The 27249-nt window shown below is 42.4% G+C and overlaps 1 protein-coding gene and 2 non-coding genes across 4 annotated transcripts; all 3 read left to right on the top strand.

Annotated features, from left to right (window-relative positions):
- Positions 1–12932: 12932 nt before the first annotated feature.
- RPL21 (ribosomal protein L21) lies at positions 12933–17670 on the top strand. Of its 2 annotated transcripts, none has more exons than XM_045017124.1 (6): positions 12933–13010; positions 13852–13930; positions 14972–15033; positions 16049–16161; positions 16795–16945; positions 17541–17670. In XM_045017124.1, exons 2-6 carry the CDS (start codon positions 13864–13866, stop codon positions 17628–17630), a joined length of 483 nt encoding a protein of 160 aa, XP_044873059.1. In that variant the 5' UTR covers positions 12933–13010; positions 13852–13863; the 3' UTR covers positions 17631–17670. The 2 variants fall into 2 exon arrangements, with proteins under 2 accessions (XP_044873059.1, XP_044873069.1); XM_045017134.1 differs by lacking the exon at positions 12933–13010 and adding an exon at positions 13073–13076.
- On the top strand, positions 15775–15851 carry LOC123362331. The gene has a single exon (XR_006576430.1). It is a non-coding gene; the product is annotated as a small nucleolar RNA SNORD102 (small nucleolar RNA).
- On the top strand, positions 16221–16350 carry LOC123362348. The gene has a single exon (XR_006576446.1). It is a non-coding gene; the product is annotated as a small nucleolar RNA SNORA27 (small nucleolar RNA).
- Positions 17671–27249: the final 9579 nt, after the last annotated feature.

The raw sequence follows: 27249 nt of genomic DNA, 5'->3' as shown, positions 1-27249 counted from the left end.
GAGGATTGGCACCCCTACTTGGAGGTGGAGTCTGCATCTCTGCAGAGCAAAAAGCCTGAGGCAGATGATGCTGCAAAAAGCCTCAAGGCCTGATCCTGACACTGATATCAGCATTAAAAAAGTCATTTATCTGGACACAGGAGTACCACCGGCTAATTGTACATTATGTGAAAAAGTATTTCCTTTGATCAGTTTTGAATTTGCCATTCATGCTGAGGGAATTGATTGATTGTTGCGATGATGAAAAGACAAGGGGAGAAGGGATTTTTAATGAGATTTTTTTTATTGTATTTTTTTAAGTGGGTAGGCATACCCCTGACTCAATGGCAGAACCTGTTCCAGGAAGAGACAGGCTAAACCTGCAGCTGCTGAAGAGATAGGGATTATCAGAGGGGACAGTTTATACATATACACAGTAACTCCTCACTTAAAGTTGTCCCGGTTAACGTTGTTTCCTTGTTACATTGCTGATCAATTTGGGAATATGCTCATTTAAAGTTGCCCAATGCTCCTTTATAACGTTGTTTGGCAGCCGCCTGCTTTGTCCGCTGCTTGCAGGAAAAGCAGCCCATTGCAGCTAGCTGGTGGGGGCTTGGAGCCAGGGTGGACCGGCAGTCCCCCTATCAGCTCCCTTATCAGCTTCCTGCTCCCCTAAATTCTCTCTGCAGCAGCCACCCAGCAGGCTATCAGTTGCCGGCAGTTCAGCTGTCCCTCCCCCAATACCATGTGCAGGTCCTGCCCTCTGCCTTGGAGCTGCTCCTGGGAGCCTCCTGCTTGCTGTGCTGGAGAGGGGGGAAGAGGAGGGCTAATGTCAGGGTGTCCCCCTCCCCCCTACTCCTGCCCCCCGCTTATCCCTTCTCCATATAGAACAGGGTGGGGACAGGACAGGCCTCAGGATGGAGAGAGCTTGCTGGCTGCAGCTGCTATCTCAGCTTCCTGATGTTTTTAAAGGCAATGTACTTAGAACAGTGTCAGCATACTTAAAGGGACAATGCGCATCTCTCTCCCACACACACAGCGTGTGTGTCTTTGTCTGCCATGCTGTCTCCCCTCCCTTCATTCATGCTGCCTTGTAGTGTGAGGCTACATTAACAACAATCTGTTAACCCTTGAGGGCTCAGCCAAGTGCTAGTTCATCATTTAGCAGTAAGGCATTCCCAGGCAAATATCCCACCCTCTTCCACCCTCTAACTTCACCACCTCAATGAAGCTTCACAATCATCATTGCTGTGTACAGTATTACATTGTTTGTTTAAAACTTATACTGTGTGTATATATATAAAATATAGTTTTTTGTCTGGTGAAAAAAATTTCCCTGAAACCTAATCCCCCCATTTACATTAATTCTTATGGGGAAATTGGATTAGCTTAACATCGTTTCGTTTAAAGTCACATTTTTCAAGAACATAACTATGACGTTAAGCGAGGAGTTACTGTATTTTTCAAACAACAAATCTAGAACTAGAACAAGACCTGTGTCCATTCATCTTAAATCACTTTATATGAGACTCCCTTTCCTCCATCCTTTGTCCTTTTAGATTACAATGTCTTTGAGGCAGTGACTGTCTCTTCCTACACATACGGAAAGTGCTGAGCACATTTTAATAAATAATAATAAGTACATAAATAAACTGTGTTTAGAAACAGGTGGCCAAAACTCATAAGAGCTTTTTTTTCCACTGTGAAAACCATAGATTTTTGAGTCTTTACTATATAAACAATTATGATTCTTCACTTCTGAAGGTCATTAGAAAAATCCTACTAAACATGAACATTAGACCCAAAAAATGCAGCTCAATAGCTCTTTCAACTAAAAATCGGGGGACAGAGGTATATGTTCAAAATGAGCATTATAGTAGAACTATTTGTTGCAACCTTAATTTTGGAGTTGTGAGCACTCCATAATATTAACTACTTGATGGATCATTTGATGATTACCTGTTCTGTTCATTACCTCTGAAGCACCTGGCATTAACTACTGTTGGAAGACAGGATACTGGGCTAGATGGACCTTTGGTCTGACCCAGTATGGCTGTTCTTATGTTCTTATGTACTCTTCCCTGGCTCTACAGATCATAGAGATCCTTGCCTATTCTCACAATTTTCCCCCACCTGTTTCTGTCAAGAGCATATTTTTCCCACTGATATCACATTAAGACCTCTTAGGCCGTGCTCAGTATTATCCCTCCATCTTCTCCTTGGTCAACCACAAGGTTAAGCATCATAAGGATGTCTATCCAAAAGACACTTAGCTCGTCTGTCTTTCATCATTCTAACAACATGCCCTGCCCACTGAAGACAAGTTTTGACCGCTAGGCAAGGTCAACACTATACTTTCCAACTGTGGTTGACCTCGTCTCCCCACATTGCAGTAAAATATATAGAGCCTTGTCTTCACTAGGATTTTACAGCAAGATAACTAACGTGCATTAGCTATCTCACTGTAAAAACACACCTCTTTTGGCAGTGAAGACATAGGCACAGGTGGGGGTGCATTTGTGTTGTACGCTCATTGCGCTATTGGTCAGGTGTGTGTCCTTGAATGGAGGAACAGAGGGTATATACTGTCGGTTTCCTTAAATTTTAATTTCTTTGCTTTTTAGGTTCTGTGTTAAGTATATTATTGGTAAATCTACTTTACCTGACACCAAGCACAGTGTTTTTGTGTTATCATTTTATATATAGTACACTGAGATTAGTCCAAAGGCAGCAACTCTGTACCTAGCTCCTAATTCATCAGGAGTCATTCAAGTACAATTCTAAGTCAGTTTTATCTCCATAATCTTAACACCTGAAGAAGAAGAAAATTAAAATAGTTTATACATATTTACAGTAGTTATAGGAGCAGGGGGGAAATAACCAGATCCTTTGCCAAATAAAGAAAAACTATATGAGATTTTAGCAAAGAAGGATGTTTTTTAGTGTAGTCTCTCTGTTTAGAGGATAAGAGCCTTTCTTCTTTCCTATACTTTGGAATCTATAAGAGTCCCATTGTTAAAAACTTGTTACTCCTTCTCTTGTTTAAGAGTTCTCAGTTGACATTTAAGAAATGTCATCTCACTATCCTCAATAACCCTCTCTGAATCTTGTAATTGTGCTACTTTATCTTATCCCATTGTGAACCAGCGTATACATAGTTAGGTTATTTGATGATTGAAAGAAATGATATCAGTTAATGGATTTTACTCTCTTATACCACCTGAAGCATTTATTTAAGGTAATTCTCAAATGGTAAACAGTTAATAAGGAACTTCCCTTTTGTTCTGTCCTCATGTGATTGATTGGCGATCCCTCAATTTGAGAATGATCTCTACCATGGATTTACATATGGGTCCTGAGAGAAAAAGGTTACTGAATATTGAACTGCAAAGAGTATTTCAGCTAACAATTTTTTGTCAAATATATCAGCAGTAGACAAAAGGCGAAAGAGAAAATGTGTCCAATAAAAAATGAAAATAGGAATTTTGAGTTAAGAATAACAGAACAATAGATTTTTAAATCATTACTGCTTTTTGTCTTTAGACAGCTAAAAGAAGATGGAGCGCTGGCTACGAAGGAGATCATATTTCTTGAGGGAGTCAGTGTACGCATATAAGAATGGATATCATTATGAAAAGAGGTGCTCATGTACTACAGTGATAAGAACAATATAAAAACCCAGGCCCTGATCTTGCAATGATCTCTACATGAATGGACCTTGCCTCCCTGTGGAGCCCAGTTTTCTTTAACGGGGTTCTGGTCTGCATAGGTGCAGGGGCTTGTGCAGAGCTCATTGGAAAAAGAGGACCCTAGGTACATAGTATATAATGTTGTCTACTTAAAGTATTAAAAGCACCAGTTTCAGTTACAGTACCCTCTTGTGTTTTATGAAGGGAATTTGGTCCTTATTACGGGTGTCAGATTAACAGCTCTGGAGACCAACATCCTCTGTTTATCCTCAGCACAAGCATAGCAGAAGCCAGTGACAGGACATCTTTTCCGTTCAAATCCTTCCAATGAACTTCAGCCCTAATTTAGAAGAACTGCTGCTGGGGAGGAGTGGACGGGAAGGGATGATGAAGCCCAGGACTGTTTGGCCCTTTTGCTTCCTTCCAGAGCAGCAAACAAAGGTGTCAATTGTGATGGTTTTTGCGGTGTGGGTTCTGCTCTGTAAGAACTAGAGTAACAACTCATTTCAAATAGGCTACCCAACAGCTATCATGTAATAACTTCCAGTCATTACGTTTGAACTGGCAACCTACATGTAAAATGTTGTTTTACACTATTCCAGTCCCTTGAGGCAACCAGTTCCCTACAACAGTTAGATCTAAAGGAAGCAGAATAGAAATTAGCAAAGTACCATGCAAAATAGTAAGCATTTATACATTGGTAAATTGATCAATGGGAGCACAGAAAATATTGGAAAGAACTTCGCAAGTAAAGTAATTAAAGAATGCTTACCATTGATTTCTGATATGTCTCACACGGTGCTAATGTTTATTATTTTTGCTGTGATTGAAACATATGTCACTGTTAGACATATTTTGTTCTTTGGCTGATTGTAAAGCTATTGTTCATGTGCGGGTGGCAATCAGTCCTTAAACACTGCTGTCTTTGTTGTCAACAAAAAAGTACAATCATTTTGATTCACTCTCTTGGAAGATTTCTACCCTGGAAAATTAGTAGCTTCCCTGATGTACTTGCAGATGGCCAGCTGGTTTAATAGCCCCATCTGGTTATACTTATAATTTTGTTTTTTTAAATAGCCACATACATGTCTGATAACTATGAACTCACCACTAAGGAGTACATTCACTGAGAAGAGTGTTGCTGAGACCCAGGGCTCATGTGTGAGAGAAGGGGCAAATCTTGAAATTCTTGCTTAGGTTTTATTGAGTCCTTATTTAGACCAAAGTCATGATGCCAGCTCTCATGATTTTCTTGCCAGTCTCAACATTTGTTGCTTTTCTTAAAGCCTCCAGTTTAATTCTTAGAATTATTTGAGAATCTCCACTTTAATTAAAAAAACCACAAATATGCTTCTAGCCCTCCTGGTTGCTGAGAAAAGCTTGAAAATGTGAACCCTGAAGGCAATGACACTAGAAAACAAAACAAAAGAACCCACACATTTTTTTTTAATTACATGATTTTTAAGCCAGTCTCATGGTTTCTAGTGACCGGACTCTTGATTTTTAAAGGCTTGGGATTGGCAATACTGTTAATGAGAATGTGGTGTAAGGACCTCAGGATTTGGGACAGAAATTTCATAGTATTAACATTTACATTAGAATGCCTTCCATTAAAGGATTTCACGGCACTCTGTAAGCACTGAAGAATTAATCAATTACAACTGCCAGTGAGGTAAGCGAGCATTATCGTCCCCGTTTCACAGATAGAAAAACTGAGGCACACAGGGCTCAAGGGACAGATCACTGTCCTTTATTGATTCTCACTTTTACTTCTTTTTAATCCACCATTAGTACTTTCTCTCTCTCAGCCCTACATCTTTGTGTAGAGCAACTGTCGTAGCGAAAAGAAGAGGCATGTCAGAGTGCAGCCAATTCTCACTATTTTATTGCAAGTCTTCTGATAACTGATGTTTTACTTAAAGTCCCAGTTACTAGATACAAGTGATTATTATTTGAGAATTTCATCTTTCATTCATTTTTAAAAATAAGTTTCTAGATCATATTGTTGCAGTCCAAAGCTTGAAAACATAGTCTGAGCACGCCCTAAGGTTTCAAAAAACTAGAAGACAAATAAGAAGAACTCAATGTATTTTAAGATATAAGTATTGTAAAGCCAATCTTATGATATTTTGAAATCTGGTTTATGATCTTTTAATAATTCAAGTTGTCAATACTGGGTATAGCTTCAGAGACCAAAAGTCACCCTTCACTTTGGAAGGTGGGACTCTGGACTATGGCTGTATAAGGGTATGTCTGCATAGCACATTAAGCCCAGGCTCTTACTCAGGTTTAAGTCCAAGCCCTCCCATCTGTCCACACAGAAGTAAATTTGATTTGAGTTAGGAATCCCTAAGGACTCAGGTGTGCAAACCCTGGTAGGGGTGTGGGTCAGAGCCGGAATCCCGCTGTGACTGCAGAGTAATGCACACTGGAAAACATAATCCCAACTATACATACAAAATAATGGGGCCTAATTAGCTGTTACCACTCAAGAAAGAGATATTGTGGGTAGTTCTCTGAAAACATCTGCTCAATGTGCAGTGGCAGTCAAAAAAGCGAACAATGTTAAGAACTATTAGGAAAGGGATAGATAAAACAGAAAATATCATAATGCCGCTATATAAATCCATGGTACACCCACATCTTGAATACTGTGTACAGTTCAGGTCACCCCATCTCAAAAAAGATACTTAGAATTGGAAAAGGTACAGAGAAAGGCAACAAAAATAATTAAGGGTATGGAACAGTGTCCATATGAGCAGAGTTTAAAAAGACTGGGACTTTTCAGCTTGGAAAAGAGATGACTAAAGGGGATATGATAGAGGTATATAAAATCATGAAAGGTGTGGAGAAAGTGCATAAGGGAATGTTATTTACTCCTTCACATAACACAAGAACCAGGGGTTACCCAATGAAATTAATAGGCAGCAGGTTTAAAACAAACAAAAGGAAGTACTTTTTCACACAATGCAAGTAGAACTCCTTGCCAGGGGATGTTGTGAAGGCCAAAAGTATAACGGGGTTCAAAAAAGAACTAGATCAACAATTCATGGAGGATAGGTCCATCAATGGTTTTTAGCCAAGATGGTCAAGGATGCAACCCCATGCGGTGGGTGTCCATAGCCTCTGCCTGCCAAGAAGCTGGGAGTGGATAATAGGGGATGGATCACTCAATGATTGCCTACTCTGTCCATTCCCTCTGAAGCACCTGATATTAGCCACTGTTGGAAGACAGGATATTGGGCTAGATGGACTATTGGTCTGACCCAGTATGGCCATTCTTATGTTTACGTTCTTAAATGATGCAGGTGAAAGCCCAGGCATTTTGCAACATGGATGTATCTCAAGTTTGGGTCTCCAGACTCAGGACTGGCAAGTCCAGCAACATTATCTCACAAATCCCTGGGCTTTGTTTCCCAGTCCTTCCATCCCAAAACTTCCCACTCACTTCCCCGGAACCAGAAGCAATTTCCTGGTTCAAATGCAGCTGCTCAGCATTTATCCCTTCATGTCCATGGAGACTGCTCAACTGGAATCACAGTTAACCCTCATGTGTATTAATATGACCAGCACTAAGAAGTCATTCTGCATCAAGTGTGCTGCTAGCTGGTCAGAGGAACACAACAGAATTCTGATTAACCTCTGGTGCAAGGTGAGCAAGACATTCAACTTCATCAAGAGCACCTAAGACAGTGGTTCTTAAACTTTTGTACTGGTGACCTGTAGCAGGGTGCTGGTGCAAAGGCACCTAATTAGCCCCTGTTCAGCCAGCCCCAATCAGGGGAAATAGATTGGGGCTGGGGAGAAGTCTGGTGCCTGGCCTTTAGAACTGGCTGCACCTGCAGGCCTGAGGGTTCAAGGGCTATAAAGGCTGGCTGGCAGCCAGAAGACAGGGAATGGTCAGGGGAAGGTCAGTCTTCAGGCTGAGGGCAGACTCTGTGCTGAAGAGGAGCCTGTAAGGCCTGCTCTGTATATAGTCTATCACTGGTGGTGGGAGAATATGTGTAAATAAAGCCACTGGTGCTGTAGAAGGAAAAGCCTCTCTGTGTTTTATTGGGGCAGCCAGTGGGCCCCAGGAGGACCTTGTTACATGACACCTTTCATGTAGCAAGCCTCTGAGTGTCTCCCCCCCAATAAATTAAAAACATTTTTGTATATATTTAACACTATTATAAATGCTGGAGGCAAAGCAGAGTTTGGGATGGATGCTGAGGCTCCTGACCCTCCCAGGTAATAACCTCGTGGCCCCCTGAGGGGTCCCAACCTCTAGTTTGAGAACCCCTGACCTAGGAGATACTTGGGAGGCCTTTTGAAGCTATACCCTGGGGAGAAACCCATTGTCTCCTAATTACCTGCTCCTGGAAATTCCAGATCAAAGGCCCTTGAACTACATAAAGGGTGGACTAAATATGCTGTGTGTGCTTGTTCAGAGATGAAGCTGTAATGATCTTGAAACCACAAGCAGACCTACTCGGTAGGCTTATGAAGGACTGCTCCTACCAGAGCCCATGTTAGGGCTGGGTGATCTCTGGTATGTTTGTTAGCATCTGTGTAGATTCTTGTGTTGTTTTAAATGTTTTCTCTGTAGGATTGTATAGGAAGTGCTGTGTGGTAATTTACAACAGTTGGCAATCGCTCTGTTGTTAGCATCTGAAGAGAAGGCAAGAGAAGCTTGCCTAGGTAGCTTGTCTTTTGCTGGGAATAACACAGTAAAGGCAGGGAACTGTTTAGCCTGGAGATACCCTGGCCAGGAGGAAGACACACATGGGTCTCCACTCAAGAAACTGCTAGGGAGCTAGAAACCTGAAAGTGGGTGTCAGACTGTTTTGAGTGGTTCACAAACAAGAGTGCCAATCTCAGGGCAGACTGTCAACAAGCAAGGGAGAAACCCCAAACTGGTTGCATGACCTATAATTAGATTTTACCAAACCAGTAACAAGTGTGAACTGCTAAAACTCTAGAACAATCTTACCATGGAGTCACAAACAGTCCCCTTGGACGTTTGGATCTATCTTACTCCCCAGTAAGATAGATTCTGAGATTGCAAAGTAAGCAAAATAAGCTGTCATAGGATAAGAGGGAAGGTCCTCTCATGGACTGGTAACTGGTTAAGAGACTGGAAATAAAGGGTAGGAATCATAGGCACCAACTTCTTCTGGCGCTGGTGGGTGCTCAACCTCCCTCTGCCCCTGGCCCTGCCCCAACTCCACCTCACCCTCTCCATTCTAACCCCTTCTCCAATGCCCCTGCCCTACCTCCGCCCCTATTGGACTCCTTCCCCAAATCCCTGCCCCGGGCCCACCTCCTCCCCTGAGCACACTATGTTCCTGCTCCTTCCCGCTCCCTCACAGCTGTTTGGCGGCAGCAAGCCAGGGCCGCCCAGAGGATTCAGGGGGTCTGGGGTTGCCTGCTGCCAAATTGCTGCCGAAGACCCGGCACTTTGGCAGCGGGTCCCGGGGCAGAAGGACCCCCCGCTGCGGGTCTTTGGGGCACCTTGGTGGCGGGTCTCGGAGCGGAAGGACCCCCCGTTGCCGAATTGCCATTGAAGACTTTTTTGCCAGAGGATGTTGTGAAGGCCAAGACTACAACAGAGTTAAAAAAAGAACTAGATATATTTGTGGAGGATAAGTCCATCAATGGGTATTAGCCAAGATGGGCAGGGATGGTATCCCTAACCTCTGTTTGCCAGAAGCTGGGATGGATACTTGATGATTACCTGTTTTGTTCATTCCCACTGAAGCAACTGGCATTGGCCACTGTCGGAAGACAGGATACTGGGCTAGAGGGACCTTTGGTCTGACCCAGTGTGGCTGTTCTTATGTTCTTATTGATGTTTGTTATAAGGCAACCATCTCAGTAATATTAAGTCCCAGTGGATAGCTCACTTACCCCAGCATCACATATCTCATCAGGATTATCCACTGAGCCACCAGGGGAAGTCTCATACTCCTATTTTATAACTTCTCCCTACCTGAGCTCTAATTGACTCAGTTCTCAAATTATGAATATTTTTGGCTCCATCCACCATGGAAACTTACTCTCCCAGCTCATAGAAAAACATTGATCTGCACAGTATCTACCAGTCCTTGCTTCCGGGCACTGAAAGTAAATGGTCTTGCTCTGTCTCCTTGCGTGTGTACACAGACAGAGATTAAAACAAACAGAAATCCATTAATTCCTCAACTGCCTCCCTCTGTCTCCAAACAAATAAATTACTGCAGTACAAAAGACATGTGGGTGACATGAGCAGAAGTCTTGCACTCTTAGTTCTTTTGTTTTTCTGAGAATAGCAGGGAAAGTTATGTAACAATGAAGAAGGAGTGGCCATGTCTAAACAATTTGGATCAACTGGGTAGTAAACTTATTTTTGCACCTTTCTAACAGGCTGCCTACCATGTTTTACTATGCTAGTAAATGATAATTTAGATTATTGTCATAAATTTGTGTTTTGGGTGGATTACTTAGGAATGTCAAAATGTTTCTGATCAAAATATAATTGGTATATTATTTTGTTGAGAGAGTGTTTATCAATTACATTTTTACTGTTACTGCTGGACTTCTGAGATTATTTTTTATTGCTAAATATTATCAAAAATAATAGGTGAAGATTTCCTGTTTAAAAGTAAAATTTTATTAGGCATTTATGAACTTGTACATTTAAAAAGTGATTTTGTTTACAGTCTGTTTGGTATCACACTAGAGACAAGGGTTTAAATAGATTTAGATAATCCTTATGATTATTTTTCCTATAAAATTAGGTTTAGAATAATTGTCTTTTAAATAGTGGTAAAAACAGCAGCAACAGGAGGAATAGTTCATTAACAATCTCATTTTTTTAAAGCAGAGGACGAGTAACAGTCAGTGAGTTAGAGAGTGACTTTTTTAACCATTTTGTTTCAGAGTCCAGCTTAGACATAAGGAGTTTTGAACATCCATAATCTGCAATGTCTACAACTTCAGAGACATCTGCTGGTACCACTAGCAGTGCTGCAACTAACATACATTATGAAGTAAATTACCTGTATCAAAAAACAAAAACTAACAGACTTTCTTTCTTATCCAGTAAAACCATAGATGAGTTTGTAATCAGGACCAGCAAATTCCTGCAAGATTCTAAAGATGAAAAGATTGCTTGGATCATTTATGCAACAAATTTTCCATTTCATCTTGTTCAGAACAAACATTTCATTGACACAGGCTACACTCCACCCAGCAGAGTGGACATTCCTGGAAGGTTGGTAGATACCTGTAGACGAGCCCTTTTCATGCTTGTGGTCAGGTCCAGCTCTAGTTTTTTGCTGCCCCAAGCAAAAAAAAATGTTGGATGCCTCCCACCCCAGCCCTGGGTTCCCCCCCACCACACTCCCCTGCTGCTGCAGCCCTGGGTTCTGCCCCCTACACCCTCTGCCACCCCAGCGCTGGGCTCCTCCCTTTCCCCCCCACCAGTGCCCTACCCCCACCCCCCTGCCGCCCCAGCCCTGGGCTCTCCCCACAACCTGCACCTTCCTGCTGTCCCAGCCCTGGTCACTAGTAACTTGCTCTCAGAGTGGGTCATTCAGCAGGAATTTTGGATGTGCACAGAACACAGACAGGATTGGTTCCCATATGGTTACAGAACTGCAGTAAAGTGGAACAATTTTCAACTTGTGTGATTGGAGGATATCTGGATGCATATTATAAGACTGTCACTACAGCAATGGGGTGGGGTTCTCCCATCAGTAGCTAATCTACCTATCCAAGAGGTAGTAGGTTGGTCAACATAATAAATTAATGTAGTGAATATCTACACTGAAGCAAGAAGCACTACAGTGGCATAGACAAGCCCATAAGCAAGTGCAACTTAAACTCTAGCCACTTTCACTTTGGCATATTTTCTCAGGCTAATCTGAAATAATCCTTTAAATTCTGACTACAGTTAACCCATTTATTTAATAAATCTTTTAGCTATAAATATGAAACATGTCTTGATAAGAGAAGTTTATGTACCCAAAACATTTAAGGTTGCTTTGTTTAAAAAACATGAGTTTTACAAAAGCAGCAAAGAGTCCTGTGGCACCTTATAGACTAACAGACGTATTGGAGCATGAGCTTTCGTGGGTGAATACATGCATCTGACGAAGTGGGTATTCACCCACGAAAGCTCATGCTCCAATACGTCTGTTAGTCTATAAGGTGCCACAGGACTCTTTGCTGCTTTTACAGATCCAGACTAACACAGCTACCCCTCTGATACACGAGTTTTACATACTGTTATGAATATTTAATTAAATTCAAAGTTACCATCCTAATGCAGCTTGATAGAACTCATGAGCAAAATGTTAATTATTTAGTAAATAAGCACTATCATTTACCATTCTCTAATATACTAAAAATATAATCTACAAATATTAACCTATGCATTTATTTAAGTAATTGTATATAGTGTACCCTTCTAGGTAGCAAAAAGACATACCAAAACTCATGTAGTCAAGTATCAGAGGGGTAGCCGTGTTATTCTGGATCCGTAAAAAGCGACAGAGAATTCCGTGGCACCTTACAGACTAACAGACATATTGGGGCATAAGCTTTCATGAGTGACTACCCACTTCGTCAAATGCATGGGTATGTCATGCGTCTCACGAAATGGGTATTCACCCACCAAAGCTTATGCCCCAATACTTGTTAGTCTAGAAGGTGCCACAGGACTCTGTCACTTTTTACAACTCTCGTGTAATGGTGCTATTTAGTTGTAAATCAATACAGTTTAATGGTTACATCAACTAATGAGACTACACTTTAAAGATGTGAAATATAAATGGAAAAGTTGATTACAATTGACTATTTAAATCGAGGCTTTTCCCCTGGGTGATACGACTCACAGGCTTCACTGGAGCCACCCTGACAAGGTTTACAGAGCGCAGAGCCTGCCCCGACTTTTAACACGCAGACTAATGACGAACAGTCCACACAGGGCGACACGAGTAGGTTGTTTTCTCCCCCGGGTGCTGGCGCGCCAGGAGTCAAACAGCAACAGAACAACCTCCCGATAGATGACGGACTGAGACCCCACCCCCAACCGCTCCGCCATGTCACGTGGCCCTCCAAAGCCCACTTCCTGGGCTGGCCACACAGTTGCCTGTTTTCAATCGATGGCGAGGCCCACAGTCGGGCACTGTATGGCAAGTGTGTCACACAGGGCACGACTCGGTAAATCCCTAGCCGCTGTTGTTTTCCTGCCCCCCAGCCCCGCTGCCCTCGATTGCTTTATAGTCAGGCAATTTGCGGACAGCCCCTGAGGTGCCCCGTTAAGAGAGCCCGGGAGGTCCCTCCTCCTTCCTTTCGGCCTGAGCCGCCATTTTGTAGGTATGTGCGAGACCTAGTGCTCTTGTCACGCTGCTGTGACACCGGCTAGGGAGCCCCGCGGCTGCGGTACCGCTGGGTGGTGGGGAGGGCGGTGGCTGGAGGCCTGGCGGGGCTGGGGCTGGGGCTGGCGGCGGCAGCAGCAGCAGCAGCGCGGGGAGGGCGGCTGCATGGGCCGGAGGGGCCGCTGCATGTGCTTGCACGAGCCGGGACAGAAAAGGGAGGCGGTTGCACGGGCCCGGGGTGGGGGGGTTGGCGCGAGAAAGGGGAGGCCGCTGCACAGGCCTGAGAGGGGGCCCGGAGGTGGCTGCATGGGGAAGGGGGCCCCCAAGTTGAGATGCGGGGGAGCGGGCTGGGGCCGGGGAGCGGCATTGCCGCCTCCGCGGCGGCTGTTCAGGCGGGGGTGGGGGGTAGGTCTCCAGCCTGCGTCCTAGTAGGTCCGCCCCGGGCTGTGTGGTATCGCTTGGCTGCTAAGGGGCTACGTGCCTGTATAGTCCCTTCATCCAGCTGTTAACGTGACGCCAGGGCTAGCTGCCTGCACTGTGTGAAGTCTCTCTCAATGATCTGCTAGCGAACGTACCTCTCCCTCTGCCATCTTTGTGTTTAGGTTAAAATATTTTTTCTGACCTAGTTCATCTAGGCAAAGTTGTCACATTTTTCCCCTAGTGACTTTTATGAAGCTTTTATTGGAAGTATTAAGCAACAAGCAAGATTTTGCCAGGGGTTTCTACAGTAATTTGGAGTATGGTCTGAAAGTATCACTAGCTCCAAGCATGCTGCAAGACCTGACTAGCACTGGGGGTGAATACACGTCGATAATCTGAGTTGTCTCTTTTCTTAATAGCCATTTGCCAAAATGACAAACACAAAGGGGAAAAGGAGAGGGACACGTTATATGTTCTCGAGGCCATTTCGCAAACATGGTAAGTACAGCTTGTGTTAGGGATACCTGCATTCATAGCAGTAATGAGTTTAGCCATTCCTAATAAGATATTTAAGTATTGTTAACCATTTCTCATCAACATTGTATTAAGAATAACGTATTTAAGGATCAGAGGGGTAGCCACGTTACTCTGGATCTGTAAAAAGCAACACAGAGTCCCATGGCACCTTTATAGACTAATAGAAGTATTGGAGCGCAAGCTTTCATTGGTGAATATCTGCTTTGTCAGACATAATCTTAGTTGTATTTAAGGTGGCAACTAAAAATGCAGAACAAAATGCTGTCATATCCACTGCTTTTATAGAATAAATGTTTTTTTAATGTAGTAGCTTCCTTAGATTTTGATTACCTCATCTTCTGACTGCTTGAAAATACCCCGCTACCCTGCTATAATGCGATCCAATATAACATGGGTTCACATATAGCATGGTAGCAGTGGGGCTCCGGTGGTGCTTTAAAGGGTCCGGGGCTCTGGCTGCTGCGGGGAGCCCTGGACTCTTTAAATCACCACTGCAGCCCTGCCACCACTACCTAGATATAACGGGGTTTCACCTATAACGCAGAAGAGATTTTTGGCTCCCCACGACCACGTTATATTGGGGTAGAGGTGTAGGTTACAGTATGAATACAGTACATGTCATCTTTAGTAAAGATAGGCTAAGAACTGCTTTGAAGGGGAAAGTGAGAAATAGTTGTATGTATTGGGAGCACTGGCTTAAAACTATAGACTTAACTAACAAGTTCAAACTGCTTTTACCAAAAGGCAATGGCAACAGCAATTACACAGCTGACAGTGGGGGGAAGAAAAAATCTTACAATGTAGTATTGTCTTGTAACTTCTACACTGATCAGGTTAAAACTGAACTTGAATAAGCCATAGTGTCTTAAATTGCACTTCTTTTAAATGTGAGCAGATGGATGGCTTCTCCATTTCTAGTCACTTAAGCTTTTTCAGATGAGTTTGAGAAATACCACTTTTTAGTAAAATTATTAAATGACTTGTATTTTCCCCCCCCACCAGGAGTTGTCCCTCTGGCCACCTATATGCGAATCTACAAGAAGGGTGATATTGTGGACATCAAGGTATCTTCTAATAGTATAGCATAATTTAAAGATGAAATAAGGCGGTCTAAAACAAATTCCGTGTCAAAACAATGTAGTATACATTTTAAAAACATGGCTGAGACTGTAAATGCTAATTAATGGACTGTTTTGGTTGCTGTAACAGCTGTCTTTTCTATCTTGCATGTTCACTGGGAATTGATGTCTAGAAGCTGGATATCTTGAGATTTTACTCTTTGTACAGTGCCTGACACAATGGACCCAGATTCATGATTGGGGGCTCCCCTGGATGTTGTTGATATACAAATAGCAGTAATAACTCAGTCTGCAACTCTCTATTGGCCTAACAGAGCCAACATTTTACTTCTAGGGTATTGTGCAAAGGGGATCTGGCTTAGCTCCTACCTAAAATCCTAGATACAGGTAGAGTTGCTTGGGGAGTCTATATATTAAAAGTATATGCACAGAGATGGAAGCAGTGAACACATTTTAAAATATGGGGAATAAACTAAAGGATGTACTTGGTTGCATATATAATAGGTGCAGTGTGACAGTTTCAGTTGCAGTGAGTACCATAACTTTGTATTTTCTGAACTTGTGCTCCAGAATCAACCGTAGTGTTGCTTTAAATTAGCTTTTTCACTGGATACTGATTTATTCATAGAAGAATTCTACTTTTATCTTCCAATTTGCAAACTTTTGAGAAGATTTGCCTGTTTGAAAAAGCAAAGGATGCAAAGTCTAAGCTTCTTGACATTCTGGAGCTTGATGATGACTGTCTCGTGTGATTGCTTTGGTAATAGCAAAATGAGCAAATCATTTCACCGGCACTGAAAGCAAGCCAGGATTGTCAGAGAAGTTTAATAGATTTCAGATATCTTGTGACCGTTTGAGTAGCTCAGAGCAAACCTTTAAACATCTTCCAAGATATCCATAAAATTAAGAATGTCAAATTTATTCTTTATTCTCCACATTAAAGCTGAGTAGAATGGTTTCACTTTATTTTAATGGTCTTACTCTATTATGTTTTTAACAGGGCATGGGTACTGTTCAACAAGGTATGCCCCACAAGTGTTACCATGGCAAGACTGGAAGGGTATTTAACATTACTCAGCATGCTGTTGGCATTATTGTAAACAAACAGGTTAAGTAAGTGTCTTAACTTTCCTCTGTGTGAAATTTGATTTTTGAAAATAACTGTAGTGACACCCCCCTCTTTCACTTTGCCAAGTAGACATTTCTTGTCTTCCTTGGTCATTCAGTTGGGGTAAAATAAGTCCTTTTAAAACCCAAGCAAACAATGTTTGTTTGGCTTGGATCCTGTCAGGGGAAACACTGGTCTCTGAGTGGCACTCTAAACAAGATTATGAAGAGTTCAGCTGGCTAGCATATTTATACTAAATATGTTTTTAAAGGTCATTATGTTGTCTTAATTTTACTCAACTGGGCATAATATAGTGTAGTCACTACAACAAGGTACGTAGCCTACTTATCCCTGGACTTACTGACTGTGGATTGAACTACAATAGTGGTGGTAGATACAACTATTTGTCCCTGTATTACAGAGGAGAGAATCATTTGTCTTCAAGAGTATTAGTCCTGAGATGATACAACACTTAACTATGTGCTAACACATCTTGTTGTAGAAACTGATAAAAATCTGACTACAGTTCTGTGCATTTTGAGCAACAGCCCTTAAGAAAAATGCTTCTGTGACTTTAAAATAATCTTCAATATTTTTGTTTTAAGTGCAATAGATTCAAAACAGGCTTTTTCCCTTAGGGGCAAGATTCTCGCCAAGAGAATAAATGTGCGTATTGAGCATATTAAGCATTCCAAGAGCAGAGACAGCTTCCTGCAGCGTGTGAAAGAAAATGAAAGGAAGAAAAAGGAAGCAAAGGAAAAAGGCACTTGGTTTGAACTGAAACGCCAGGTACTGTTTTTTATTAACTGAACTAATGATACACCCATGACACTTAAGACCCAAACTGCTTGACCATGTAAATGAGCATTTATTCCTCAGACACTAGTGAAGGAGGGGGCCAATCAACTAATGGTTTTTGTGTCAATACTAGACCAGGCCTAAGTGGGAGAAATATTGATAAACACTGAATATTTGTTTAAGGTAGGTCTGTACTGGAAAAAGTTAGGTTAACCCAGCTGCATTGCTTTGAGGTATGAAAAATCCATAACCTCCTGAGTGGTGGTGATAAGGTGACCTAATGCCCAGTGTAGACACAAGTAGGTTGACAGAAGAATTCTTCTGTTGACTTGGCTACTCCCTCTCTCTACAATGCGGGAACCCCTCCCATAACTACTACTCAATAGTACTGAGACTATTTTGTTAAAGCAGTCAGATCGGAAATACATTTAGCTTAATAGAATCATATGAAAAGACAAACTTCACATTACACATGATGGAATTGGTTTATACATTGCTAATGTGACTGCAAATATTTTAAATGTAGCAAGTCAGGTTACTTTTGAGTGTTTGTCACATTAATGATTATTGCTATTTTTGCTTTCAGCCTGCTCCACCCAGAGAAGCACACTTTGTGAGAACCAATGGCAAAGAGCCAGAGCTGCTGGAGCCAATTCCCTATGAATTCATGGCATAGTCCTAACTTAAAAAAATAAAGGAGTCTCTTTAGGACAAAATGTGAGTGATGGTTGATTGCTTTCAAGGCTGCTTTCTGAACATATGCTTTAGAAAATTAATCTTCCTTCTATAATCAAAAGTGTCATTTAATCAGTTTTGGGTAACAAAGGTAACAAATTCTGTACATCACGTGTACTATTAAACACGTGTACCTTAATCACTATGCTTTGCTTGTGCCAATGATTAAGCTTAAGATTTTGTCACAAGTATTTTTAATAAGCCAGGTTGCAGGCAACACACAAATTCTGGAAGCCCATGACATGTCCCTGACTTTTACTAAAAATACAGAGGGGGGTGGAAGGGAATAAAAATCAGGGGCCCTGCCAGGGCCCCAACTAAAAGTCAGAGGTCTGTTAAAGTCTGAATTGGTGACCTCTGTATCCTTACCAATGATTATTCTCCTTTGATTGCATTCTCATATTGCCTTATTAGGCACTGTCAAACAGAATACAGCAAGCAGTATTTAATGTCATATTACAATCTTTAGTTTAATTAAGAAAACAGCTTCAGGTCTCATTTACTTGATTGTTAGCTGAAAGTGGCTCACAGCTGTATGAGTCTTAGATAGAAACCAGTTTAGGTGTATTTAGCTGACCATTATGGACATTTCAATCTATTGAGTTGTGTGTAAACTGTTAAGAGTTTCAACATTTATAATTCTCAAAACAAGATTTGTAAAAAACAAAGCTGTATGCATACCCAAAAGGTGGTTCCAAGAGCAAATCCCTCCTGTAGACCTTAAGTGTGGTGAGGTCTGCCTTTGATTGAGCAAACTAAGGTGCTCCAGAGTCCCTGCTTCAGTGGACTTCAGTGTTCTCAGGGAAGGTTGTATATAGTATTCAGATATACTAAGCATAGGAATAGATTTTCCTTCCTGTGCTCATCAGATCCACAGCACTGAAAATTCCTACCATACTTAAGGTCCCCAGGAGCTAGTGAAATCGAAATGGAGTTTGTATAGGAAATAGGCCTTGCACCTAAAAATCTTCCCCAGTAACCAGCCCTCTTTCTCCTGCAAGCCAGCTTTCAATTTTGATAGCTGATTTTAGATATCTGTAACCTACCTTATACTCCCCCTTTTCCTTGTATTCTTACATGCCAGCCCCACAGCAGGTGAGGGGAGACTCATTGGTCTCTGCTCGTCCTAGCCCCAAACATGCACCCCTCAGATTTACAAAGACACAGTGAACAAGAAATACAATGTTATAGCATTAGAACTTCAAACAAGTTTCAACTTAAAACAATTGTTGCAATTCCTGTGCAAAAACATAATACTACACAATGGCTTGGATGTGGGGCAGATTTAGGTTGGATATTAGGAAAAACTTTTTCACTAGGAGGGTGGTGAAGCACTGGAATGGGTTACCTAGGGAAGTGGTGGAATCTCCTTCCTTAGATGTTTTTAAGGTCAGGTTTGACAAAGCCCTGGCTGGGATGATTTAGTTGGGAATTGGTCCTGCTTTGAGCAGGGGGTTGGACTAGATGACCACCCGAGGTCCCTTCCAACCCTGATATTCTATGATAGCACAGCTCCACTACTACTTGCAGCCATTACTAAAGCTTCCTTTAGCAATCTGCTTCCTGTGGGATCAGCACTGATACTAGATCTATACTGTTTCAAGGAAAGTGCTGGAGGACTTCTATACTGAGGACTCAAGAGTATCCTGAAGCACTCTGGTTCTCAAGCAGTATGCCCCCACCCCTCCAGGGGCTGTAGCATATTTTCTTGTGGGGTAAATGGTGATGGCCCTGCTTCTACACCATCTTCATGATTTGCACTGCAGGAGTTGTACAGAGGAATCACAATTTTACAACTAGCATCAGGTCATCCCCATGCTGAAGCAGTGCCTAATAGGCAAAACATTGCTGAAGAGAAACAGCAAGTTTCTGAAGAATTGAAGTGGCCTCTGGAACAGCTCACCTTCAGTCCTTTTGTCTCCCCACCCCCAACTCTTCATCTGCTTGCTTCCTTCCATATCATGGCAGTGCCTTTACCCACACCATTCACAGCCTTGCTTCCCCATATTCATACACTACACTTCCTCAGCCCCTACTTATCCCTACAGCTCAGCTTCTGCCTCTTTCACTTTGTTCAAATTCCCATCTTTTCCGTCGTCTTTTCATCCTCCATTTCAACCTCTCATCCACTATTACCCCCACTCCCTCTGCCCTCTTACCTCTTCTTCCTATCCCTGCATCCCTTTCCTCTCAATCATTCTTCCTGTTTCCTCTGCCACATTTGTCTCCATCCACTGACTGAGTACAAATCACTTGGCTCAAAATACAGTGATAAGAGTCCTAGTGCAGTGGTTCTCAAAGTGGGTCCCAACCTCATTTTAATGGGGTCACCAGAGCTGGCTTAGACTTGCTGTGGCCTAAGGCCAAAGTGTGAGGTTTCAGCCCTACATGTTGGGACTTGGGTTACGAGCCCCCTGTTAGGGGCTGAAGCCCTGGAGCTTCAGCTTTGCTCCTACCTGCAGGTCAGTGGGGCTCAGGCTTTGGTCCCCCAGCCTGAGGTCATGAACTAATTTTTGTCAGAAGGGGTCATAGTGCAATGAAGTTTGAGAACCCCTATTCAAGTGTATTATACAGTTGTGTATTGCATATGTTAATTCCATCCAGGTCTGTGGATTTTTTTATTTATTTTTTATACACATACAGCTTATAGATTTCAAAGCTCAAGGCTGACAAGGGCTTCTTTTAAGTCATGCTTCTATTTTCTGGTCTCCACTTGTCTAGATAATCACCTCACTTTCAATAAAAAAAGATAGCATGATGCACATTTGCACTGGTGGAAAGACCTGATCTTAAAATATCAATGCATGCCAGCATAAGTACAGTGGTTTGATTATATTTTTAATCAAATGTAACTGTAAAAGTCACACTTCCAAGCCAGTGGAGTGTGACTTGATTATATTGTTATGCATGTGTCAGTACCTGTAGCAAATGTTCATAGGCCTAGTTTCTTCCCTCCTTTGTACCTATAGCATTAATATCAAAGAAATTAACAGGTGTAAATAAGTAGAATTTGGCCCATTAAAGGGAATGCTGATCACTGATATTTTTCTTTATAATTAGGACATATATATATAGTCCTCAAATTTTATTTGTCAGCTAACTATCAAGACAGTGTTGTTAATTAGGTATCAAAGACAATAAAAAGTGCTAGTACTCCATTTGAAAGGATGAACAAAATATATACATACCTTTAAGCTTTTGCTAATAAGTGACATAACTTTTGCAGTATAATGGACAACTTGATAGCCAAATAACCTATAAAGTATATTTATCATATGTCAACATAGTTTTCTCTGATAGAGGTCCGCCGAAGCCGCGGGACCAGCGGACCCTCCGCAGACAAGCCGCCGAAGGCAGCCTGTCTGCCATGCTTGGGGCGGCAAAATGCCTAGAGCCGCCCCTGTTCATTTGGTACAAAATAGTGCAGTATTCACTAAACAATGTGAAGAGAACACAACTTGCTTAAATCATTTTGACTCATCTATAAACACTATTACAAAGTAAATGTTATTTAAAAAGTCTTAAGAGTTAGGACAGCAGCAGATGGATCTCTGGCTCAAAGGAGCTTGCATGCTAATTTTGAACAGTGGGGTGACCAAGACTAAGGAGAAAAAGGGCTAACATCAGTAAAATAACATGGTTATTCAGCAACTTAATTTAAAAAGAAAAAGAAATGGACCCATGACTAGGGAGAATGCCAATTGGCAGGGTTTTGTAGGCACTACAGAGAGGTGGAACATGAATACATTTTGAAAGGAAGAAAATAAGAAATAATGACAATTATCTTCACTTACAATCACAACAGTTGTTTTGATAAGAATCCTCAGATTCTGAACTGAGCATGAAAAAAAGTCCTTAAAATTCAGACCCAATATCCCCAGATTATACTCAGATCTATGTAGATGCAGAGCCTTGAAAGCTAAGATCGTAAACTGACCATTTCTGCTAAGTCAAAAGAGGCGAAGGTTTGCTCAAGAGCTTTCTTTTTCTATATACAAAAATACCTTGAGCATGCTGCTGTGCGTTAAGTATAGTCCATTAAAAGCAGCAACATGCTTCGGGAAGTACAATCTTTTGTCTATTCATATCAGTCTTATGTGTATAGAATTTTCTTCTCTCTAATGATTATATATGTTTGTGACCAATGTGAATTGAATTCAGGTAATGGTGTAGTTGTGTGAAACTAAAATATGTGCAAAAGGAAAGATGGGTTTTTGCCTGTAGGAATCCACTCTAACAGGAAGGTAAAGAAATGTATGACAACCTGATTCTGCATAGAGAGTGCTGCAGTATGGCTATAAAGTTAGTGCAGACTAATAGTAGGAGTACAGCCAATGATGGGAATGCCTAAATAAAAACCTCATTTGCAATCTGAGAATAGCATTTAAACCCATAACTGCTTACTCAGATTTGACCATTTCCCCATATTCTGCTCCTTTTTTGCCTCATGGTAGTGAGAAGGGAGAAGACACATAACGGAGTTCACACATGTTTTTGCTCAGTGCAGAAGATTATGTCTAAAGTTTAACCTTGCCTGCCCCCCTCCCCCCAGCCTGTGCTTATCCTGGTGCTGGAGTGCAGCAACTGTGCTCACCCTGACACAGCTTGCAAATACTTGCAAGATTAAGGTTTGAGTGACAACACTCAGCTATTGCAACAATTGTGTCCCTCCTGCACATGCTTCCCTTCTTGTTTCCCGTCTCTCGTTCCTGGATATAGCTGCTCTCTTGTACATGCTGCCTCATTTCTCCTGAGAGGCAAGGGGACTGGGATTGACAGCTACAACTACATTCCATTCCTCTTCTGCAGTGGCTGGCAGCTCCAGTCCCCATGACTCCAGTCACTGAGGGGACTTCTGTTTCCCCTATTCTTAAGTGACAGCAGTCTGTAATAAAAGAGAGTTCAACATTCAACTGCCTCTGCCTCACTTCCAGCTTCTTAAACCTCCGAGCCTGGAAACAAAAGCTCACGCCATCTAATCAGCTGTCTTTCTATGGACCTCCAGTGGGCCACCAGCCACAGTTCGGGAACCATTGTATCATTTAACAGCTATGACAAGCATTTAGAGCTCACAGTGTTTCCTGTTTAGGTCAGTGTTACTTCTCTTTCACAGAATGCCTCTGTAGATAGAAACTGAGACTGGAGGACTAGCTCAACACAGCAATACAAACTCCCCCGGTTGGTATAAAACAAGGGGAGTCAAAGTCCTGGGGCTGCAATTTATTAACTCTCCTATTTATCAGGCATGGAATGGACACGTTTTGATAATCTTCTGTCAAGGGGCACTTTGAATGAACACCCTTAAATAGCACCATTGAAGGTTATAGAAAAATAGTGCAATCAAATGCTATGTGCAAGGCCAAAGACAAAAGATGATGGAATATGACAATTGAAGTGGATGACAACAACATGAATTCCTGGAAGCTAACTAAAAAGCTTTAGCAATAGAACAGAAATCTTGGAACAAAAGGAGAAGGTCTGCTTGGGTGATTGTACTTAGCATCATTATTGTTGTTTTTCTCTGGAGTTTGGACCTTGACCAAGAAATTTGGACCTTGATCGAAAACAATTGACTACCCCTGCCTTGAGGAAATGGCTCTGCACTGGGGGGGGGGGCGGGTAGCATGGAACAATGGAGGCAACCTGACAGAGACACACAGCCTCCCAGAGCTGTCAGGGTACAGGAGGAAACAAAACAGATACTCTTGAAGGGGTGCAGAATCCTCATCCATGTGCAGCTGACACATTCTGCTGGCTGGTGCATGGACACATAGCCAGGGCTCTGCCAACTCTCTTCCCCACCCTGCTCCTTTTGGATACCATGCATTCCCTGGGGAGTAGTTAGAGAACAGCCCCTGGGTGCAACAGCAGCAATGCTGCCCAGCCCTGACCCTACAGTTCCTGAGCATTCTCCTACACAGGGAATCTTCCACTGCTTTGGTAATTGATTGTAGGACAACTTTCCACTGGTTGAATGGTATTAAGTTCCCCCACCACCCCTGAGGACTGTGACCATGGCCCCTCTGAAGCCTCCTCTACACCTCTGTGCATCTGAACTCTTGGATGGAGAGAAAGGGTAGAGAGCAAACAACATGAGTTCCTGCACCCTTCGCGCTCTTCCATTCTCTGAGAATCTCCATGCAACTCAGCTGATACTGATCACACTTCCCATACTAGTTTAAATTTAAAATTACTTCTATTCTGGATCCCTCCAATTGGGTACTTGGTATATTTTGGTTAGAACAAAAGGCAGTTTGTCTACTCACTGCTGGGAGTCAAACAACCCTTTGTTCAAGAACTGCAATATTAATCTTGTCTGACTGCCACTGCATTTTTGTAACATTGTCATCACTGCAGCCTCTAGGCCTATTATTGGTATATTATATTTTTGTAAAGTGGCAACAATATACTTGGCATTGTACAAGACAGAATGATACAGTGCTACTCTCCCCTCACCCCAAGAAGTTTATAATCTAAATAGACAGTGCAAATTAGAAGCAAAATTAATTGAGAGTCCCAGCTAAAGTACCTGCCTTTTCTGATGTAATGGGAGTGACTGAATTTTGATATGTATTAGCTTTATCGCCAATTGACTTTCCACACCACATTGTGGGTCATTAGCATGGCTTAGCCAGGGTATGACTTTTTGCAAACCCTTAGTTGCACACAAAGCCCTTACTCGTTCAAGTAATGTTATTGACTTCAAAGAGGAATAACTAGGAGTAATGGGATATTATTAAGAAAGGGAAAATTTGTCCTGAATAAAGATAATTTTCCCAACAATGAAACAATAAAGCAATAAAAAGCCCCATGTCTTAAGTTATTTAAAACTAGCCTAGGTAAAGGATGAGAACATATAGTGTAGAGAATAATCCTGCTTTGGCATAGGAAAGGACTAGATGAGTTAATAGGTTCTCTCTTAACTTCTATAAGTGCCATTCAATGTGGGAATTTTGTTGGGAATCACTTCGCCTGTCTTTATGGACCTTCTTGTCATTCTTCCAGTCCCCTTTCCTACGAAACAGGTGGACATATTTTCTACAGCCAGCAAGGTGAAGAGACAACTCAAAGATATGGTATTGGCAAGAGAGAAATATATTTTTTTTATCTCATTCTGCAACAAAATGTAAATTGGTTACGCAGTGTGGTGTTTCTGTAATGTGTTTATTTCAGGGGTCTCAAACTCAAATCACCACAAGGGCCACATGAGGACTAGTACATTGGCCCAAGGGCTGCATCACTGACACCTTTTCATACAAAGATACAAAAGCCGTCTCCTCTGCCCCTGGCCCCGTCCCCACTCCTCCCCTCCCATGAAGCCCTGCCCCAGCCATGCTTCTTCCCACCCCTTCCCTGCCCCCATTCCAACCCCTTCCCCAAAGTCCCCGCCCCAACTCCGCCCCCTCCCTGCCCCTATTCCAACCGCTTCCCCAAATCCCCGCCCCGGCCCCGCCTCCTCCCCTGAGCGCGCCGCATCCCTGCTCCTCCCCCCTCCCTCCTGGAAAGTCCTAAGTGCTGGGAGGTAGGCAGGGGAGTGGGGACATGGTGCGCTCGGGAGGGCGGGGGGTGAGAGGAGCTATGGTGGGCCGCAGGAAATAACTCCGCGGGCCGCATGTTTGAGACCTCTGGTTTATTTCAACAAAGCAATACAGTCCAATATACTTCCATAATGTATCTCATTCAAAGAATGAGTCAATGACTAATTACATTGCATATGTATAAATAAAAAGATACAAGCTATACAGTATATACTTACATGGCTATGCGTGGAAGGCTAAAGATAAAATAATAATGGAGATAGAGGAGCATGAATCAAAACTTTGCATCTCAATGTCTCCTGAACTCTGGGAATATATACATCCAGATTGGATCTTGGACCAATCTCCAATTTTGTAATAAAATAGTAGTATTCAGAAATACTTTGCCTTGAGATAGCATTTCATCTGTTTGCCTCGACCTGACATTTGCACAAAGAAAGATTTGCACTGTGTGACAAGGCTATATAGTTGTGACAGAATTTCCTGCAATATTCTAGACAAACCTTGAATTAAGTTTAAGTATCTTAGGAGTTCATTGTATTAACAATGTAAATGTCTATGTATTATTGTGGGATTGTATTTAACGTCTAAAACCACAGGAAGTGTCATGAGCTTCAAAGGACTGTTTGAAGCAGTGGGTCAAGACAAGAAGGAACTTTTCAAGTTAAGAAGGTGTCACAGACCCACAGGATCTGTACTATGCTCCAGCTTTTAAATAGTCCCTTAGAGGAACACCTTCTGTGTGGCATCCCTCCTTCTCAAGTGGTTTCACTCTTCCTTAAAGATAGGCCATTTGGTCTTGATACCGAGACTGAGGGCTGGTCTACACTACCGGGGGGGGGAAATCAATCTAAGTTACACAACTTCAGATACAAAAATAACGAAGCTGAAGTCGACGTACTTAGATCTACTTACCACAGTGTCTTCACTGTGGTGTGTTGACAGGAGAGACTCTCCCGTCGATTCCCCTTGTGCGTCTAATTGAGGTGGAGTACTGGAGTCGACGCTAGAGCGATCAGCGGTCAATTTATTGCATCTATACTAGACACGATAAATTGACCCCCGCTGGATCGATCACTGTCCGTCGATCTGGCCGGCAGTGTAGACAAGCCCTGAGCCTCTCAGTTCTAGCCTGCCTGCTTAACACGGTGAGCTCTGCCCAGCAAGTCCAACTAAGCTAGACTCCTGGTCAGAGACTTCTACAATCTTCAGGGACCAATGCTCCTCGGCAAGTATTTGCAGTGACACCAGGCTGCCTTTTCAAAATAGAGTAGGATTTGTGTCAACTGGGACACAGCATCAAGAAGTCCTTAGGTAAACAGAAACAAAGTTTAAGGCATATTTCATTCTGGCCAAGCCAGTGCAGTTAGCCAGCCAAGTTGCTATGAAATCTATTTCTGGCTCTGGCTCTCCATCTCTCTGTCAGTCCCATGTGAGAGCTGCTGTCTCTTCCAAAAGCCAACCCTTTCTCCAGCCACCTGACACCTTTCCCCTTTGTTCTTGAGCTGGAGCCCTTGCTCTGCTTCCTTGCCTTTCTCAGGTTGGTTGCCAGGTATGAATGTCCTGGTTACTGGGGTTCCCAATGTCTTTGCAGATTCTCCATTGATATGGGTCGGTTTCAGCTGGTCCTTTAATGATCCATTCATTCTATCCTGGACAGCTATGTGACCCAACACCTCATGTCTCTTGCTGTGCCCTAAAAGCAGATTTAACCATTTTCCAATCATTGAGTAACATTGCAAAGTAGAGCTGGAAGCTGAAGCACACATACAAATCATAAAAATATTACAGAAAATCCACCCTTCATCACAGTAGGTTTCCCAGGAAATCTTGGGGATGCGTTATGCAAACACACTTACTCCGGTTATGCAAGAACTCAGCCTTTTAAAGCTTCACTCCGAGAGGGGGACTTATTATAACAAGTGACCAGCAGACAGGAAGACAGATAAAAAGACCCAAACTGTCTAATGAAGGGACAATCAAAGTCATGTAGGAGGAGGGGCTTGTTCTGAGCAAAGACAG

The sequence above is a fragment of the Mauremys mutica genome, chromosome 1, assembly GCF_020497125.1.
Source record: "Mauremys mutica isolate MM-2020 ecotype Southern chromosome 1, ASM2049712v1, whole genome shotgun sequence".
Taxonomy (NCBI): domain Eukaryota; kingdom Metazoa; phylum Chordata; order Testudines; family Geoemydidae; genus Mauremys; species Mauremys mutica.
Note: the sequence above shows the minus strand (reverse complement) of the source record. Positions and strands in the feature narration are given on the sequence as shown.